General features: G+C 39.5%; 1 protein-coding gene across 1 annotated transcript in view; it reads left to right on the top strand.

Annotated features, from left to right (window-relative positions):
• Positions 1 to 18,226, top strand: part of LOC130254917 (gamma-aminobutyric acid receptor subunit pi-like) — a 45,471-nt gene extending 27,245 nt beyond the window's left edge. The window contains exons 7-10 of the mRNA XM_056495043.1: positions 2,107 to 2,244; positions 10,883 to 11,035; positions 11,896 to 12,089; positions 17,565 to 18,226. Coding sequence (XP_056351018.1) covers positions 2,107 to 2,244; positions 10,883 to 11,035; positions 11,896 to 12,089; positions 17,565 to 17,879 — 800 coding nt within the window. The 3' untranslated portion in view covers positions 17,880 to 18,226. The remainder of the gene's footprint in view (positions 1 to 2,106; positions 2,245 to 10,882; positions 11,036 to 11,895; positions 12,090 to 17,564) is intronic.
• Positions 18,227 to 18,639: the final 413 nt, after the last annotated feature.

The raw sequence follows: 18,639 nt of genomic DNA, 5'->3' as shown, positions 1-18,639 counted from the left end.
GACATTAGCAGCTCACACTCTATCAACAATGTACAGGAATGAGACATTCTGGACTTGAGGAATTAGCTAGGATAAAAATTCAGTGTCACATAAAGAGAATAGAGATTACTTGTAAAAGCCAAATAACATGGGCTTGAGGATTTTGTCTCTATAAACTTTTGAAATGTTTTATAATTAGTAAAATATTAATCCCTTGAACAAAGAATAACTTTACACAGAGGGAGCCCTGTACTATTTAACTTTACTGACTATTGGGAAGGCTCTCTCAATAAAAATTGTTCTTAAGAGTTTTGGAATTATTATACTCAAATAATTTTCATAGGAATGATCACCCAAACCTACTAATTGTTCCACTAATGAGAATATTTTGGAACAAAAGCAAAATAACCTCTGTTTCAAGATATGCTCGTTATCACTCATGTGGGCACCAAGAACTTCTGTCTCACACAACTTGGAAGGCTGAATATCTTAAAAACAAAAAGGAATTTACTGTGGTACTCTCTTGTTCTCTGGACTTTATTTAAATGTCTGCAGTTCATTTATACTGAAAGGAAGTAGAACGATTCCATGGCCAGAATAATGCATAAAAACTGGTTTTATGAGCGTCCTTGTTTTGACTAAGGACAATGCAATCATTTGTTTATAGAAAATGTTACTTCTGTCTTACATCTCACAAATCTGGGAAATGTCCCAGCATGTGGTTTTAGGGAATTGAAAACTTAGCTTGGATGCATATACTTTTGGCTCAGTCTTTTGACACAAAACTGTTTTGGCTTTAATTGCTATAAATGCCACAATGTGAGCAGAGATTCCAGGCCATGATACCTTTTCATATAACTGCCAGTGATAGTGAAAACAAAATTTGCATTTAAAGAATGAGCAGAGAAAAAATTTTCAGATGAAATTGTAATTTAATAGGTAACAGCCCAGTGTTTCCTTGCAATAAAATCTATGAGCTCCTATTTTCCCTACACAAGATGGCTGGAGAAATGAGTTCTGTTTTGTCATTGTAAGAAAAAAACCCCAATAACTTAAAAATATTAAAAGCCACTTTTTTTTTTTTTTGTTTTAGTACCTCTCTTTTTTTTTGCTGTGATTCTAGAGTTTTGTTCTTTTTGCAGCATATACCCTTGTGCAATGTATTGCATTATTGTCTCACTGTAATTTACTTACAGTTGACTGAAGTCTAAAAATAATCATCAGCTCATGTTTCTGTTCCCTAAGTTGAGCTATTAACTTGCACAATATAAATCTGTCAAATACAAGAATGATTGATCCAAGTAAGCAAAAAAAAAAAAAAAAAAAAAAAAAAAAAGCTCAAATACTCCCTGTTAACATGTAAATTACATTAACATAATCTTGAATTAATCATATATACTAGTCTGTAAAGTGGCTGCCTTTTATATAAAGGGGAAAAGCTACAGCTATGATTGTGCTGCACATTGACAAGTGTGTGCAAAACACAGTTGCCTTCTGATAGATGATTCATCCAGCTCCTAATTACAGCCTGAAGGTTAAGAGGGAACCTCCTGGGGCCCCTGAAGTGTGCCACACTCTTGAGCCTGCAGAAACATCAGCTTCCAAGCTGGTGTCCTTGGCAGATATCTGAGCTCCTCAGCCAAAACCTTGTCCCAAGTGATGGTTCAGCTCAGGTTAGAGCACATCCCTTCATCTCTATGGGAATGAGGACCAAGGCACTGCACCAAGGAACAGCATCTTGGGATGCAACACATGGCACATGTCATGTGTAGTCAAAATGCTGGCAAGTGCAGTAATCCATAAATGCTCTGTTTTCCTAAAGCCTAGTAGCTTTTGCCTTTAGAATACCAGGTGGTACTAATCTATTTTATTGGTTTGTCATTTATACTGAAATGGAAGATATAAAGAGACCACCTCCAAAACTGTCAGCTTTTAACTTACAAGACTTTGCATGTTATTGGAGATCTTGTCATGAACAGGCATTGCCATCTGCCAAAACCCTTCGTTGTTTATGTCTAATTGTATTTGCAGGCACAGAAATAAGAAACAGCTGAACCATAAGTGTGCTCAGCACAAATTAATTATTGTGTAAAATAAACACTCTTGCTGGCTTGTGTCCCACTGCAGGGGGTTATAACATCAATGATGTCACGTTTTACTGGACCAGAGGAAATGATTCCGTTCGGGGTTTGGACACGCTCCGGCTGGCACAGTACACTGTGGAGGATCACTTCACCTCTGTAGCTGAAGCTGTGTATGAGACAGGTAAAAACACCCCTGGAACCCTTTCTGGGCAGTCTGAGCACTGAGGAAATGAACACAGTGCTTTCTGTAGGATGACAGTTTTCATGTTCTAATAATTACATTCTTGCAGCCATAACTACTTTCCAAGTTCCAAGCAGGGACCGAGATAATGTCAAGAGTGAGCATCTTCTTGGAGGCTACACATTATCTAAAGAATTACAAACAGGAATCTACTGCTCCTCCCATATAATCTCAGGGAGAGCTCTTCTGAAGGAAGAGGAGCATGTAATTGGGCATTTAAGTTGGAGACAGACCAGGGATCTGGGGGTACCCAGCTCAGATCAGCCATCCTGGCAAGTCAAAAGTCTCCTTTCATCTGTGGAAATTCCAGGAATTTGTTGGGTGCTTTCACAGCTGCAGGAATTTGAGTTTCTTGGCTACTGCTTGTGGGAGTTGCTCTTCTTCTGTGGCAACCCAGCCTGGTGGGCAGCAGGGAGCAGATTATTGCTGGAGCTGAGGCTCCTCTGCCCAGGGAAGGGTCAGGAGCATTTCCAGACCTGCTCGTCTGCCCAGCTCAGGGAACTGCTGCAGAAAGTTTCCTCTAACCTCAGGGAACAGCGTGCTCTTGTTTATTTCCTGCAGATTTTGAAAGGGATTTCAGGGAGTTAAGACCTGCCAAACGTTTTTGTTCTGTGAGTTACTCTCAGGTCCTTCACTGCTGCTCCTCACTGTGTACCTGGTTTCTCTTCTGCTCAGGTCAGCACACCCATGCTGTGTGATCTTTAAATCAAGACACACACGTCCTTCAACACTGCAGTTTCACCAGAGGACAGTTTCTAATTCTGAATCACTGAAATATAGTTTCTCTATTCCATTATTGGGAATTTCTGCTTTAATAATACAACTCAGAGAAACTTGTGATCTAATTTCAGGTATTAATTCAGGCTAAAAGGTCAAAGTTCTTTAAATGGATGTAAAAGTAGAAATTTTATACATACCAGCAGGCTCTAGGATCACTGAGTTTCTTGCTACTTATGTAAGTGACATCTGCTTGCCTTCCTCCTCTTTACAGCTTCTGGGTAAGCAGCATCAAGTTCAATCAAAGAGGAATAATCCTTTACTGCTGTTCTGCCCAGAAGGGTATTAGGACCTGTTCACCACACAGGAAAGTGGAAGAGGAAACATGCTTAATTCCTATGACATTCTACCTAAGAATCAGGAGCTTAAAGACAAAAAAAATGTGGTTATTTTGTTTGTTTTTCCTTGTTTTGGTTGGTTGGTTTTTGGTTTTGTTTGTTGTTTCCAATTAGAGTTGAAGAGGCATGATCAGATGAACTGTAGTCTTTCAATAAATGCTGCTCTCTTCCTCCCTTTGTGTTGACAGGAATCATGTATGAAGTCAAAATCCACTTTTTCTTTTAATTATACATTTTAAGACACACAAGTTAATTAGATTAAAATTTCTCACATCTGCTTGTTCCACTTCTCCTGTTAAAAAAAGCCATGGTATCAAGTGCTATGCAGTACTTTTAAAATTTAATCTCCTAATCCTCTTAATTTTCTATTGAGTCATTCTGAACTAGGTGCTATTTTCTACAGGTTTTTCTGGAAAGCAGTGCCTACTGTAGGCCATATTAAAAGAAAAAAGCAACCAGATTATGGAGCTGTGTAATCAATTTTGAAATAAAAAATGATGCTTTGCATTTCCTCAGTGCCAATAATAGTTATGAGAGTATCCTATAAAGAACAATTATGTTATAAATAACATATATTTATAATCACTACAATTCAGAGCTAAAGCTGAAGTTATGAGAAGACCTGCGTGCAGTATTTCCTAACACAGCAAAAAAAGCAATCAGGGTTTGATACTCTGTGAACTTGAGCAGACAGTGCAGCTGCTGTGCAAGTGAAATATTGTACAGCAGTGCTAAACCCACGTACAGCCACTGACAGAGCCAAATTTAAAATGCAGTCAGCAGAATTCCTGCATAAGTAACTTCAGTAAATTTAAGAAAAGGACACTGTGGATTAATCTTGTTTGTAGAACAGCATGTATCACATAATAGTAATCACATTACTGCAATCACATAATAGTAAGTCACTTTGAATAATGTTAGCTAGATTTCTGGCTAGGGTTTGGTGTTGATTTCTTTGATTTGTTGATTTTGGTACAGAACAATTTCATTTTGGACATGGGTAGTGCAATTGTTAGAACTATTTCCTTCATGTCTTTAACTACAGTCCTTGTTTTTCACACACTGATAAATTCTTGGACTCCCAAACCATATTCTCTGCATCAGTGGGTGCTGGGTTTTTATTTTAGCTGTCCAGCCAACACCACCTGCATTCTCAGTGTAATAAATACTAATATAAAAAGCTTGTCTTTTCTTACTGGAAAAACATAAAAGCAATGAAGGACAATTACAGTGTAGCTTTTGTATAAATAGTCATAGAAATAAGGCTGAAATACATCTTAAAATTTATTAATCTCTTCTCATGTCACCAGGCAAGGTCATCTGTATCTGCAGACTACTTCCTGACAGATGTTCCTAGGAGTAAGTCAGACAAACCTCCAAAGTGTCTGCTTCACAATCTCCTGAGATGATTTTCCTCCTGGTGTTTATTACATGCATATTTTCCTCATGTCTAATCTTGATCTCCCTTGCTGCATTTCAAACCCATTATGTGGATATTGAAGATGAATATCCTGCTATTTTTCAGCAGCCTTTTCACTGTTTCAGGACTGATATATCTTTTCTTAGACCAACAATTTTCCTCTTTTTTAATCCATATAAGCAATTTTCTCAATTTTCTAGATATACTGTCTTTGCTATTGTTTTCCCATTGAATTCTCATGTCTTCCCTGGTATGCAGCACCCAAAAATGGGTTCCCATTAGATTTCCTCTGAGGATGGAAAAGTTTGCTTAATGTGTTCCATAAAATCTGTTCCTCTTTATCTGTTCTAGGCTGATATTTGCCTTTCTTGCAGAAAATGATCATGCATTTTTGACCTTGTCCAGCTAGTGATCCCTCCTAGTTCTCTGACTCCTTTTTTGCCTTGTAACCACATATTCCCTGAGTTCTGGGAGCTGGTGATTCCCATCTGAGTGCAGCACTTCATACTTGCTGAATTCCATTGTTTTACTTGGGTTATAGTATTTGGTGAGATATTTTTGAACTCTAATCCTGTTCCCCAGTGTGCTAACTCCACTCCTAACACACTCATGGTCTGCCATCATGTCAGGGAGCAGTTTTGGGCACAGGACAGACCCTATGTGTTACCACTTGATAAATGCTTCTGTTTTCACAGCAAGTGGCAGCTAATTAATCTCAATTTCCATTTTTAGTTGGAGAAAGAAGCAAAGCCATCGTTTAAAACTTCATGCTAATTGGCTGTTGATACTTTTTTCCCAGCATTTTTCTATAAGTCTTGCACCCACTGCTCAGCCCTCCTGTCAAGCCTTTGGCAGCAGCAGGGGTGAAGAGGCTCAGCTTGCTCAGGTCTGGTCTAATGCTGAGACTGCAGCTCAGAAGGCAGGCAGAGACACATCAGGCAGGCAGGGCTCTTGGTGCACGTCCCCACTCTGGAAATGTTAAGTCAAAAATTGGCACATTCAAATGGTCTGTTTGGCAGAACAGAAGGAAAGAAGAGACAAGCACAAATTAAATCTCTGCTCCTTGATGCACAAAGACAAGATCTTTGCTCTGTTAGAAAGGCTGCAAAGGGAGCTGGCTGCTGTTCTGTCTGCAGCTGCTACCAATGTTTTGATGTCTATCTCAGATCTGAGATAGACAGAAATTCTCAAATTCAGCCTCCTTGGGCTGGAGCCCCTCAGCCCTTGTGTGGCTGTGCAGTGCTGAAGCTCTGTGGTCCCCTGGCCACTGCAATCATCAGCTTCTCAGTGGAATGGCACAGCTAAGCCACAGAGGAGCTGCTCTCATTTAGGATTAGTGATCTGAAGCCAAAATGTATACAAACTATACATAGATTATATAAAGTTTGTGTAAGAGTGCATGCTCAACAGTCACGGTCTCTTTCTAAATAGAAGCACTGCCTTGCTTTGTCCTACAGGCTCATCTGCAATTTCCCAAGCTTCAGGAGATTATTTAGTTAATAATAAAGTTTTTCTAGGTTTTTCAGTACTTTTCCTTTTGAGGTATGGTGCACTGAATAACTTCCCTCATTCCCATTATCAGTTCTTTTATTGTCTGTAATTGTTCTCCAATTGTTACTTCTGAGAACATATGCAGGGCTCTCAAAGAATCCCAGAGCTGTAATCAGTAATAATCCTACCTGGTGAGTCTTCAGCCAGCCTCACTTAAGATTCAAATAAATACCTATGCATATCTATCATGTTATGTTCAATTTACTTATCTGAGCTCAGAGCATCCCTCTTTGTAAAAAAGCTTTTCCACTTGACTTGATGTTTTCCATCATGAGTCATTTCTGAGATACTTCTGCAATGTAGAAAAGTTTAGAAAGAAAACAATTTTGGAAATTTTGAAAAAGTTACAGCAGCATAAACCCATATGGCAATGCAACGAATGGAAAGAATATCAAGGATATTAGGAGGCATTACTTTATTAACTCCTCTGAAGTTCTTTATAACACAGACATAAATACACCTGAATACTTGGAAAATTTTTAGTGGCATAATTTTTTCTGGGTTGTTTTTTTGTGGTTTTTGGCTTATTTATTTTTTGGGTTTTTGTTTGTTTTTTTGGGTTTTGGTTGTTTGGTTTGTTTTTTTTTTTTTGGAAGCTAAGTGGATAAATATATGTGCACACATGCATGACATAAAAGGGTTTGTTTCTTTCGTAGTAAATCTGAATTTCAAACTTATTTATTTAAAGCATTTTCATGAAGATGAAACACATGTTGAGAAGCCCAGCCTGAACTTTCATTTCCTTTAGTTCATCTTTGAAAAGCAAGTAAGAGGTAGTTGGTAAGACCTAGACTATGAAGGACAGAAGACTGTTTTTTCTCTGAGGGAGGGGCAAAGGAGCTGTAATAACATATTAGCAATTTATATTGGCACCCTTAGCACCCTGCAGCAGTCAGAGAATTGCATTTCAGTTGCACAACTTATTTATTGTGTAAAAGTGGGGACATTCTGATTACTCGCTGCCTATGTTTATTGTAAACAAGCAATAACAAAACTGCATACTGAAAACTCCATTTTCAGTTCATAGTTAAACCACTAAAATCTATTTTAAGCTCTCCTGTCTTCTGTCCTTAAAAGATGCAAGATGAGAAGGAAATGATGCATTGGTTGAACCACACTGATGTGCTGGTGTGAGCTGTACATCCACATTTTAACAGACACCCAAGGGGTTGGCATAAATAACTCATGACAGAGAAAAGGATGCTCTGTGTGCCTGGCTGCACACCCCTGTGCAGGACACCAAAGTGCTTCTTACATAAAGAGGGATGTGGAGCAGTCTCTTACTGGAGTAGAGTCAGCAGAAAGCCCACAGAAAGTGGTTGTGGGGAAGACAGTCCCATCCCAAAACACTCAGAGTGGGAACTAGGAGCTGCTGACAGTGTTTGTAGAGAATCAGTCCTTCCTTCCTTGCCATTCACTGGCCAGAGATGCTGCAGAAAAGATCAAAGATGAAACATTCTGCCATCAGCTGGGAACAGACACCACAGCAAAATGGGATAACCAGAAAATGAAGGACCTAGGGTGAAAAGGAAGCTTGTTTAGGTTTATGTATTTCCCAAGCAGGGCAGCAATATGCACTGGCACTCAGATGTGCCACTAAAAGGCAGTGAGATGCAGCATTACTCTCTCATATGCAGCTCACACAACAGGAGCAGCAAATCTGTTCTTCTTAAAGATGGTAACTCTTGGTAAATGTGTGGTGTGGATGAAAAAGGGACTGCAATATTTCCCTGTCTTCATTTTATCCCATTGCTCATTTCTTTAGCATGATAAGTGTGCACTGAATACTTTCTCTCCACTACTTCTTCCTTCAGTTTATTACAGGAGGAGTTCTGAAGAATTCTATATATAGGTTGCTTCAAAATTTCCATTATAAAAGCTCTTCTGAGCTCTTTAGAGAAATGCTGACACTATTATTATCATGTCCATGATATGCCTTTGGATTCTGGCAAGAAGAAAGCCTTAAGGTTAGATAAATGCCTCTTTTTTGTTCCCCCAAAAGCCACTCAGCTATAAACTGCTACATCTCGATTTCTCTTTGTTCACATTACTTCAGAAATTCAGAAATTTCTGGCATCAGAAAAAAAAATAACAGCACCAGAATATTCAAAGGACTTGTCTAAACTTGGAAATTTCAAACTGTGGCTTTTAAATGTGATATTTTGAACCGACTTCCCATGTAGGCACTTGACTTTCCTACTGAGGCAAATAGAGATACATCTGCAGGGCACTAACAAGGAGAGGGTGTTATTGTATGGCTGTATTGGCTGTTTCAGAGTTTTAACAACAAGTTCTCCTCAGGCTGAACCACGGGACATCCCTGTGGCACTGTGCAGGAAGGATGCTCTGGTCTCTTTGCTCCCCTTTGCTGGGCACATCCTTCCCTGTGGTCAGCACAGAAGCAGGACACAAGCAGCTTTTGTGGAGCTTCCACTTCCCTTTCCCTAAATGTGCTTTGTGCTGTGGCCTTTTGTTGCACAGGCTGAGTGCTTTTCCACAGCACTGAGCTCACTTCAGAGCACAGATGAGTGCAGACTGACAAGGGAAGGTCACACAGTCATCTCTTAAGTTTTTCACTCCCTGACCTTTGAGTGCTTCACTTTGGTCTGCATTCACTTGAAAGCAGTTTTGGTGAACAAAATGGCATTTACTGAAACAGATGTATTGGTAAAAGTCACAGCCTTGGTAGAAGTACACTGGTGTAATAGCCCTCTTTTCACATAAAAATGAAGATAATGGTGTAAAACATGTTTGTGCCTCTTGCCTCATGGAGATGGTTTAAGTGTAATGTTTGTACCCTTTCAGTTGTACACTTGAAGATCTCAGTACACTGACTTTACAAAGAAGAACCCTAAATACAATGTATCTCTACCTTTGGAAGGAGAAAGAACTGACCACCAGGGGACTATTTATCTCAGTAGGGAAGAGATGGTCTATGTGGCAGAAAACTGAAAACAAGTAAATATTAGAAATTAGGCATTCATTCTTAGCAAACAGGATTTTTTACTGAGAGAAATGGTGGATGCTGTGTGTCTAGATATCCTCAAACTAAGTCTGTGTGAAAGGTGGGCTCTATTCCAACCAGAATGATTTAGTTAGAAGCCAGGGATAATTTAGGAAATTTAGTGGCTTTTGATTAGGGTCAGAGTACATAATCTTGCAATACTTTTTTTTTTTTTTTAAATCCTGTATAGGTGCCTTGATGCAATATATACAATGCTTTTTAAAATGGAAATTTAGCCATCCATTTTCTCATCTGGTAGCAATAAGACATTTCTTGGCAACCACTGCTTTCACTTCAAGCTTTTAAAAGTGCTCTTCTTTGTATCTCACAGCACACCTGAGGGATGCCCAAATAGCCTGTCTGTGCCTATATTGTTGTTGCTAAAGTGAATTCACTGTTCTGTAGTTCTGCCCTGACTCTCAGCAGGCAGCATTTGAAGCAAACATTGGTGCCAGAGAATAGGTTTTATTTAAAATAGCAGAAACCAAAGCTGTCTGGCTACAGAGCATTAGTCTCTCACTGGTGTTTCACTGACATGCAAATGGTGTTTAAATGGTTTTGTAAAAACTTAATAACACTTAATTTGTAACCTGGAACTTCAGAACAAGAAGTCTTTTCTGCCCATTTGAAAAGCAAGACTTTGTTTTCCTGTAATGCATTGAACAGGAAACAATTTCACATTGTGGGCTTCAACACAGCCAAGTTTTGCTCAGTTAGTGAGCTGGACAAGAAGTTCAGGCTTTGCTTTTGAGTGTGCTGTCCCTTCACAAAACACAGCTCTGTATTTGACTCTGTGATCCCAAAGGTTCATCTGCTGGAAATCACTCACTTAGAAGCAAATGATTTGTGCCACAACAGTGACACTGCTCAGAGCAACACAAGCACTCTAATGCACTTATGCAAAGGAAAAACAGATCATGAGGATCCAAAGATACTGCTTGGGTTTAAGTGGAATATAAGAGGTAGATCAGCAATTTCAGAGCAGGTGCCCTCAATCCACATCTTGAGCAATAGTAAATGAAAAAAAAAGAAAAATAAACTCTGTGTGTGAGATAGTTAAAAGTGAGAACCTGTGGCACCTTCATGAAATGACAATCCTTACTGCTGTGGTTCATACTGTAGCTCACTCATTGTTATGAATAGCAACAGCTACATCCATATGTGATTTCAAATTTCCTTGCCTTGTGTAATATAATGGAACATCCTCTTCATGCATTGCTGGATTTATTTTTTCCTTCACTAACCCTCATTTAAATTCCAATTCAAGGTGTCTTTAATAAAACTCTGGACATGGTGACTGAATGTTACATATTTGATTGTTTCCTTCAGTTCAGAGTCCTCAATCTGAATTTTTCAGTGCCATGTTTAATTTTTATAAGCTTGTTTATTAAGCTTTTATCACATTGTAGTGCACCAAAGTAATGCAGGTTGTTATTTCAAAGATCTTTTCATGAATTGCACCTTCACAATGTTTTTCTCCTTCCACAGGACGTTACCCAAAACTTGTGTTCCACTTTGAACTCAAGAGAAACATCTTGTATTTCATATTAGAGACATATGTACCATCAATCCTGCTGGTGGTGCTCTCCTGGGTATCCTTTTGGATCAGCCAGTCATCAGTTCCAGCCAGGATCTGCATAGGTGAGAAGCTGATAAACCAAGGGTTGGATCATTAAGATTCCTTCTGCATTGCACATACTTGCCATCCATTTGCCATTCCAAACACTCCTGAGTTTTATGGAATTACTTTTTGGGTTTTCCATACTCAGTAAATCATATGGATTCCCCTTAAAGCCTTGCTATTCTTTAACTAAGAAAAATGCCTTTGGCAGCTACAGGAAGGAGACTTATAGGCAGGGGAGACTGCTGAAAGCAAAGCAAAAAACTGTCATTTTGGAAATAATTTAAACATATTCAAATACATGGCATGCACAGGCAATTGTGAGGCTTTTGTGAGGTCTAATGATACATACTAATTAACACATGAATAACAAGAGTATTATAAGAGATTAAATATAATTAATTTCAAATAAAGGATATTCTGAAAGAGAAAGAATGCAAATCAGGTTTGATCAGGCTGCAGGTGGGATGGAAAAAACACTCCTACAGAACAGGGAATAAAGAAGGATTTCACATGGAATGAGGCCAGTGGGCAACTACACTGAGCAAAATGGTGTCTGAGTATTTTAAAGGCACCTTTCCACAGATTTGCAATAATAATGTGTTAATCATAAATATACTTCCCATGACACCAAAATCTCTATCATTTTAATTTCTAGCCTTCTCAGCTTTGCTAACATTTTCCATCACTGTTTTTTATCATTTAACTTCAGAGTGACAAGTTAATTTTGCAGTCCTCTTCCTAAGACATGACCCATTTAATGCTATGGCATCCTAGGAGTCTCAGGTCTGGGGAAGACTCTCCTGCAGTAGGGCCCTTGCAGTAGAGGCTCTCAGTGCCATCTGTGTTATACTAGAACATCTATTTTTCCATTCCACAGGTGTCACCACAGTCCTTACAATGACAACACTGATGATGGGAGCCAGAACCTCACTCCCCAATGCTAATTGCTTTATCAAGGCAATTGATGTGTACCTTGGTATCTGCTTCAGCTTCATCTTTGGAGCACTGTTAGAATATGCTGTGACTCATTTCTGCACTCTGCACCAACTCAGCTCAAAGGAACTTCCAAAGGTATTTTAATTATTTGGTTGTTGACCTACAAATTGGATTTAAATTACACCTGCTAAAAAGAATGAATTCTCTTAGCACTAATGGTAAATGTATTTAAGCTATTCTTTTTTAGAATTAGAGCAGGGAAACATAATAATCTTGAGAAAAAGAAAACATGTTTGTATACCTGGAGTTTTTTTGGAAGAGATCAAACAAACTGAAGCACTCTTCCTTCTCTTTTGGTATGGGCTTCGTGCCCATTATCAATGTTCTGGATGTCTCACAAAAACCACAGGCACCATTGTCTCCCAGGCAATAGCAATTACTCACACTTCAAGAGTTAGGCTGAGCTTGGTGACTTGATCCTGCTGCAATATGGAAAGAAGAGTTTTTCATATTCCATTTATGAAAGTCAGTCTCCTGGCAGATGTCTTCATGTGCTGGGTGTATCAGGCCCCTGTAGCCTTCTGGTCTCACCTTCTCCTTCAGCAGCTGCACCTAAAGCCAGACTGGGATCCTTTTTCCCTTCTGCATCATTATTATAAAAGTGCTTTTTGTGGCTCTAAGGAGTTTCTCACAACTCTGAAATACCATGAAATACACTTAAAATAAAAATAGATGAAATCAACATAAGTATTTTTGAGTCTGGTGGTTGCTGAAGTAATGAGGACAGGTTCATGAAGAAGTTTTGTCACATCTTCCATCTCCAGTGTATAGCAGCTCTTTCATAGCAAGGGAAAAGAAATCACAAGGAAGCTGAAAGGTGATTGTCTTGCAGCTTTTAATTATGGAACTGAACCTAATATGCATGATAAAAAAGAAAATTTTAAGCAGCTTATGAAATTTCTGGATTAATAGACAAAAGTAAAACTTTGAAAATGAGAATAATACGAAGGGGGAAAAAGAGGCAGAAAGAAATTTGGTTGAGTGCTGTAGTGATAAATGTCCAGAAGAAGGAAGATTATTAACTGTTTAAGCCAAATGAGAAAAGAGCATCACAAATACCTAAGTAAAGCTCCTCAACATACTAATGAAACAGGATATTGAGCTCAAGTAAAAGAACTTCAAAACCTTTTGGAGATCAGGCAATATGTGTGTGGGGGGGTTATGTCTAGATAGTTTATCAATTAATTTGAGTTTTTGGCAGTTTGGATGAAAGATAGGTCCTGTAAATGCAAGAGAATATGTTAAAAGCTGTTGCTGGGTCTGGGTGCATGGAGAAAGACTGCAAAATGGCCACAAAGCTGAGCCAGCCCAGTGGGTTTTGTGTGATAAAGTCTTTCAGGGGATTGTCTGCAAATGGGCAAACACTCATTTCGAATGAGGATTTGAGTGGAAAGCCAAGTAATTTGTGTTGGCAAGGGAACATCAGTGACAACTCCCTGTGAGCATATCCATCTTGTGAAGTAAGTGGTTGTCATTTTGCTCATAGTGTAGGGGAAAAAAAAGCTGCTTGGAGATTCAGGTAAGAAAGTGTTTCAGTGCTTGGATGATTAAGCATCTTTGGATCTGTGAAGGGCACTTACACTGCTCTTATCTTCACCTGCCTCTGTCAGATTCCCTCTCATCTGGAGCAGATTCTCATGCTAGCAGATGGGGTGGGCATGGGAACTTCAAAACTGTGCATGAGAGCAGGTGGAGGTACAGCTGTAAAACGAGAAGGGAAAGTTTTGCAATTAATTTAATGACTAAAAGGGATAGCCTTTCACTTCAGGCATGTTTCCTGCCTTCTGCTGGGCATCAGCAGTGAGCAAGCAAGGCAAATGCACTTCTTGCCCACACAAAGATAGGGATATAAGAGAAGGAGCAATTGTTTGGTCCTAGATCAGCTTTTGACTCTGTAGAATAAGGAAAATGCTTGTCATGTCCTTTCCTAGTGCAGCCAAGGGCAAGCAATGCTTACTGAACAGGGTGTCAGGGAGAGCACACCTGACTTGTATTTCTCATTTCTTGTAAAAACAAACGCATCACAAGGGCAAAAATAGCAGCTAAAATCTCATGTCACAGTCTAGCAGGTACTTAGCAATTCATGTGTGAGTATTGTCACTGTAGATGTGTTGTCCTCATTACCATATTCTCTTGTGGACACAGGTTAATTGGAAATCTCACGTCTCTGCTTGTTATTCCCATATGTGAGCTGATAGAAAATTTGCACTCAGAATTATGTAAATAAACATAGGAGGGGAAATGGAAATGTCACCCTCTCTCTTGTATAGGCATTAGTTGTACTTGTTTCTCACTTTGCTCTTTGAAGATGTTGGGCACTGGCATATAAAACCCTTCTGAAGCCCCTGAGATCTCCAGTTTAGAACACAAACTGGTGCCAGAGCTCATCATATCCATTCTCTTGCAATGTTTCACATCATGTGAACCAGGACCCACAGAGACACCTCCAAAGCCGATGGCAAAAGCAGAGGAGCCCCTGCTGCAAGGAAGGTCAGGCAGACTGTGCCATTCACATCAGCTCCAGAACAACAGGCTGCTTAAAAGGAGAGGTTGCCTCTCCTGAATTTCTTCTCTTTTGTACAAAGGCATTAATTGTGCCTCTTATAAAGCACAGAAATAGTCCTTGGGTTTCCTCTGTCTTTTACCTAAACCTCCACCTTTAAGGGAGAATGAAGAACCGTTTGAAAACAGAAAATAATTCTGTAAGTGTGAAGTTCAGCCTCTCTGGTGTACCTGTGGAAGGTTCATTCAGTCTTTATGAGCACCACATGAGGTCCAGATGTGCAACTCTCTAGCTTGAAATCCTTTTAAACTTGAGCAGCTTTATTTTCCAGTGAAAGTGACAACTTTGTTGGCTCTTGGATGTCAGCAAACACTTTGCTGAGTGCAAACAGCAGCCACAGTAGCAGGTGTCATAGGCAGTGCTTTTTGGGTGATGTACAGCATCTTTCCTGGATGGTACTGATCTGGAATCTAAACAGAGCCCTTCTTAGTGCCAGCTGCCATTTCCTCATTGACAGCTGGCATCCAGAAAAAAACCTAGTATGACATTTATAATTGAAGCCACAGCTGAACACACAACACAATTTCTTTTTTATAAATTTAATATAAACCAGCTCAGTCTTTCATCATGGTCAGTTCTCCATAGCAATCTGGAAAAGTCCCTTTATAAACCCACTCTACAAGACTTCAGTTTTTTATGAATTAGCAGGTATGATTCTCTTCTAGACTAGCTCTCTCCTTTCCAAGCTATGTGATAAAGCACTTTTGCTATAAACTCCCCCTTGTTTTGCAACTCCCCCTGCCTTGTTGCTCTGCAAATAGAATCCTGTACATATGCACTGCTTATGGTATTTTCTGCTTAAGTAAGAGCTGCCCCTTGGGGAGCTGAAGGGAGTCAAGAACAACCTAATAACACTTCAGCCTCCTGGGAATTGCTCACATGCCTTGGTGAGAAAGGAAAAGTGGCACGTACACAATGTCCTTTCATGCTCTGAAATAAAACTAATTCTGAACAACTTGTAGCCAGCCCTACCTGAGAGAAAAATAGACTCTTAAACTGAGCAATGTCCCAAATCCTGATGGTTTTGAAGTAAAGGTGTTGTAATGAAAAATGAAAGCAGGGGGGAAAAAGTCAGGACTCTTCTGCCAGGCTCCTTTATTTTATTAACTTTCCAAGTGCTGAGTGCATTCATTAGGCTGTTGCTCCAGTCTCCATTTCAAGTACCAGGCACTGCTGACAAAGGCTCCTCTGCCATCCCCAGCACTCCCCTCAGCTGCCTGGACCTTTTGAAGCAGAAGAGAGAGATATTTATAACAGAGTCAGGCCTCAAGTTAAAACTCAAGGTTTGAATTTTAGTACTACCCTGGGGATTATTTAAGGTTCAGACTGGAGTTTTATGGATTGATCCTCTTAATGCTTTATAGGCAGATTTTTATCCCAGCCTTTCACACAGAGATGTGGGAGGGGGGGTGGAGGATGACCAAGGATTTTTGGTCAGTGTATTTTTAGGATAATACGTGGTGTGGAGAGCTACGTTTATCTCTGAAATAAAATATCCCAGATTTTTTATTTTTTTTAATTGTAAGTGGAAAGCTGTAATAATCCCTTTTCTACCACCATTTGTTCTGCTTCACTGATTCACAGCAGTTTGAGGACATTGTCCTGACTCTGCTCTAATTTTCAAGGGTGTCAGTAATTTTAGATAAAGAAGACTCAAGGCTTGTGCTGTGCATATGCACCCTGGGTAGAAGAGCAATTCTGTACTGGCATGGAGAGCACTTAGGTGGCTTAATGAGCTTTCTTTGACTTTAATAGCTGGGATATACCTAAATGAGCTTTTTGTCTGGCTGCACATGGGGATGTACATCTTAACCTTTCAGAAGTTTGTCCTTGTGTAAACTGTTTCTGCTCATGATGCAAATGGAAAAAAGCAAGTTGGTCAGAAGAAAGAGATTCTGCATTCTACACTTCACAAATAAATTTTTTAGACTTGTCTTACACTTATGCCACCTACTGATTTGGGAGGTAATAAAAGTATCAAGAGAAAATTAAAATTATATGTATGCCTACCTGAATTAAAATGACCCCTTCTCAAAGTATACATAATAAGGTTTAGTTTAGATGTGGAATTGGAGCCAGCCTTTGTAGGTCATTTCTTCTAGTGTCTCTGCAATATCTCAAGCCAAACTAAATACTCTAGAAATTCCAAGGAATTTTTAGAGCTGAAGCTGCAGCTGATGTCTAATCCTGTGTCCTCTGAGTCAGTAACAGAAAACCCACTGACTTCAAAGGGTGAAAATTTCATACATGAACTTCATGGCTCTGAGCCATTTCTAATCAAAGAAACAAAGCCCACCAGAAGGCTTATACAACATTCTCCAAAGACCTGTCTTGATGCAGTGAAGCACATAAAAATATTCTTAACCCTAGCATAACTTTGAACTTAAAGCAGGGGTTCCAGGACTAGACAGAAAGCATCACAAGCTATTCAGTATTAATTCAGCTGTGGGTGGGGCTTGTCCCTCTTTATTTTTAGAGTAACTTGGTTTTTAACCACAAAGCACCAGGATGAAGTGGCCAGTTGCACACAAGGGGAGTCTCTTGCATCCTGGGGTGCTGGATTTGGGTGCAGCCAGCTCAGCTGCTGGTCAGCAGCTCCCCCACCTCTCCATTTCCATGCTGGGGCTTTGCCTTCACTTTCTGGGCAGCAACCTTTGCTGGTATTTGCCCTGAGCAGAAGGCAGTTTACTGCTGTGCATTTCAGGGATTTGCTGCTATCTAGTAAAGTTCCCTGTCCCTATTTTAACAAATCCAGATTTGCTTGACAGTCCTTCAAAAGTTTTTGCTGTATGGCATTGCTTAAGTCAATGTTTCCCCATAAATGGGGGCTTTGAGAGCTGAAAGGAGCTGCCTGGTGCCTGTGAGCTTGTCCTTGAAGGCAAGGAGTGAGACAGAGGAGGAGTCACAAGAAAAATCCCATTTGCTCCAGCTCTAAAGGAAACAGGAGATGAAACATGCACTTAAGTACGTGGTTTTGTTCCTGTCAGATTATTGATGATGATGATGGTGAAGAAGAGAAGAATGGAGTCCTGGCAGCAGTGACAAACAGTTGCAGTGCCCCTGACAACACGAACGAGCCCGACTCAAACCAGAGCAAACGACCCAGCACCGACAGAAAAAGGGAGAGAAGCCAACACAGTGTCTGCAGCTCAGCAATGTCAGTCATGAGAAGACTTTTCTGCATCTTTGATTGCTTCCATGTTAAAAATCCTTACCACATAGACAACTATGCCAGATTCTCTTTCCCGTTATCATTCATGATAATTAATGTACTGTATTGGGTGTATTATTTGTATTTCTAAATATTTTATTTTGGAATATTAGTTTAATGTTTAGAAAGTGGACATGGGAGGGGAAGTTGCAGAAAAAATTGAGAAGTTAAGTTTGGATAAAGGGATATAAAAAGACATGCCACCTTTTCAAGTGTGTCTGAAAATTCTGTTAACTCACTTTTCTGCTTTTAAATGTCTGTCATCCAAAACTGGCTTTGTATTAGCATGCATGTCCCCTGTGAAACTACTTATCAAAGGCCAGTAAGTCCTTTTTTTTAATATTTAATGCTCAACTTTGTAAAATAAGAATTATATTATACTTGTTTCTGAACTCCACTGAATAAATGTAAAAATAAAATGCTGTTTTCCTTTTCTGCTTTCTGTACTCAGTTCCTTCTCATTTTTGTCAATAGTGCATACATTTTTCAGATTATATAAGAAAATGTTTAATTGCAGATCAAAGTGGTTTTGCTATGCAGCAAAAAACAGTTTTGAAGACATGAGCTACAAACACCAACCAAAGAGTCTGTTCATCTTTGTAGGGTCACAAATGTGTGTTAAGATCCCTCTGCATTTTCAGACAGAACTCCCATAGTCATCATTGGCTTTTCTCAGTAAGTGCAGGGCAAACTACAGAAATAGACTGGAGCCAAAAGGTTTACATCCAGAGATGTATTTCCCTGAGTGAGGATTTAGTCATTCACCAATCCTTAATGGAAAATGGCAATTTATCCTGATGTTTATGCTCTGTACTCTGCTCAGTCAAACTGCCTGGGTAACTACTGTGCAG

The sequence above is a fragment of the Oenanthe melanoleuca genome, chromosome 6 (assembly GCF_029582105.1).
Source record: "Oenanthe melanoleuca isolate GR-GAL-2019-014 chromosome 6, OMel1.0, whole genome shotgun sequence".
Lineage (NCBI taxonomy): Eukaryota > Metazoa > Chordata > Aves > Passeriformes > Muscicapidae > Oenanthe > Oenanthe melanoleuca.
The sequence above is the reverse complement of the archived record's forward strand: the minus strand, read 5'-3'. Positions and strand labels throughout refer to the sequence as shown.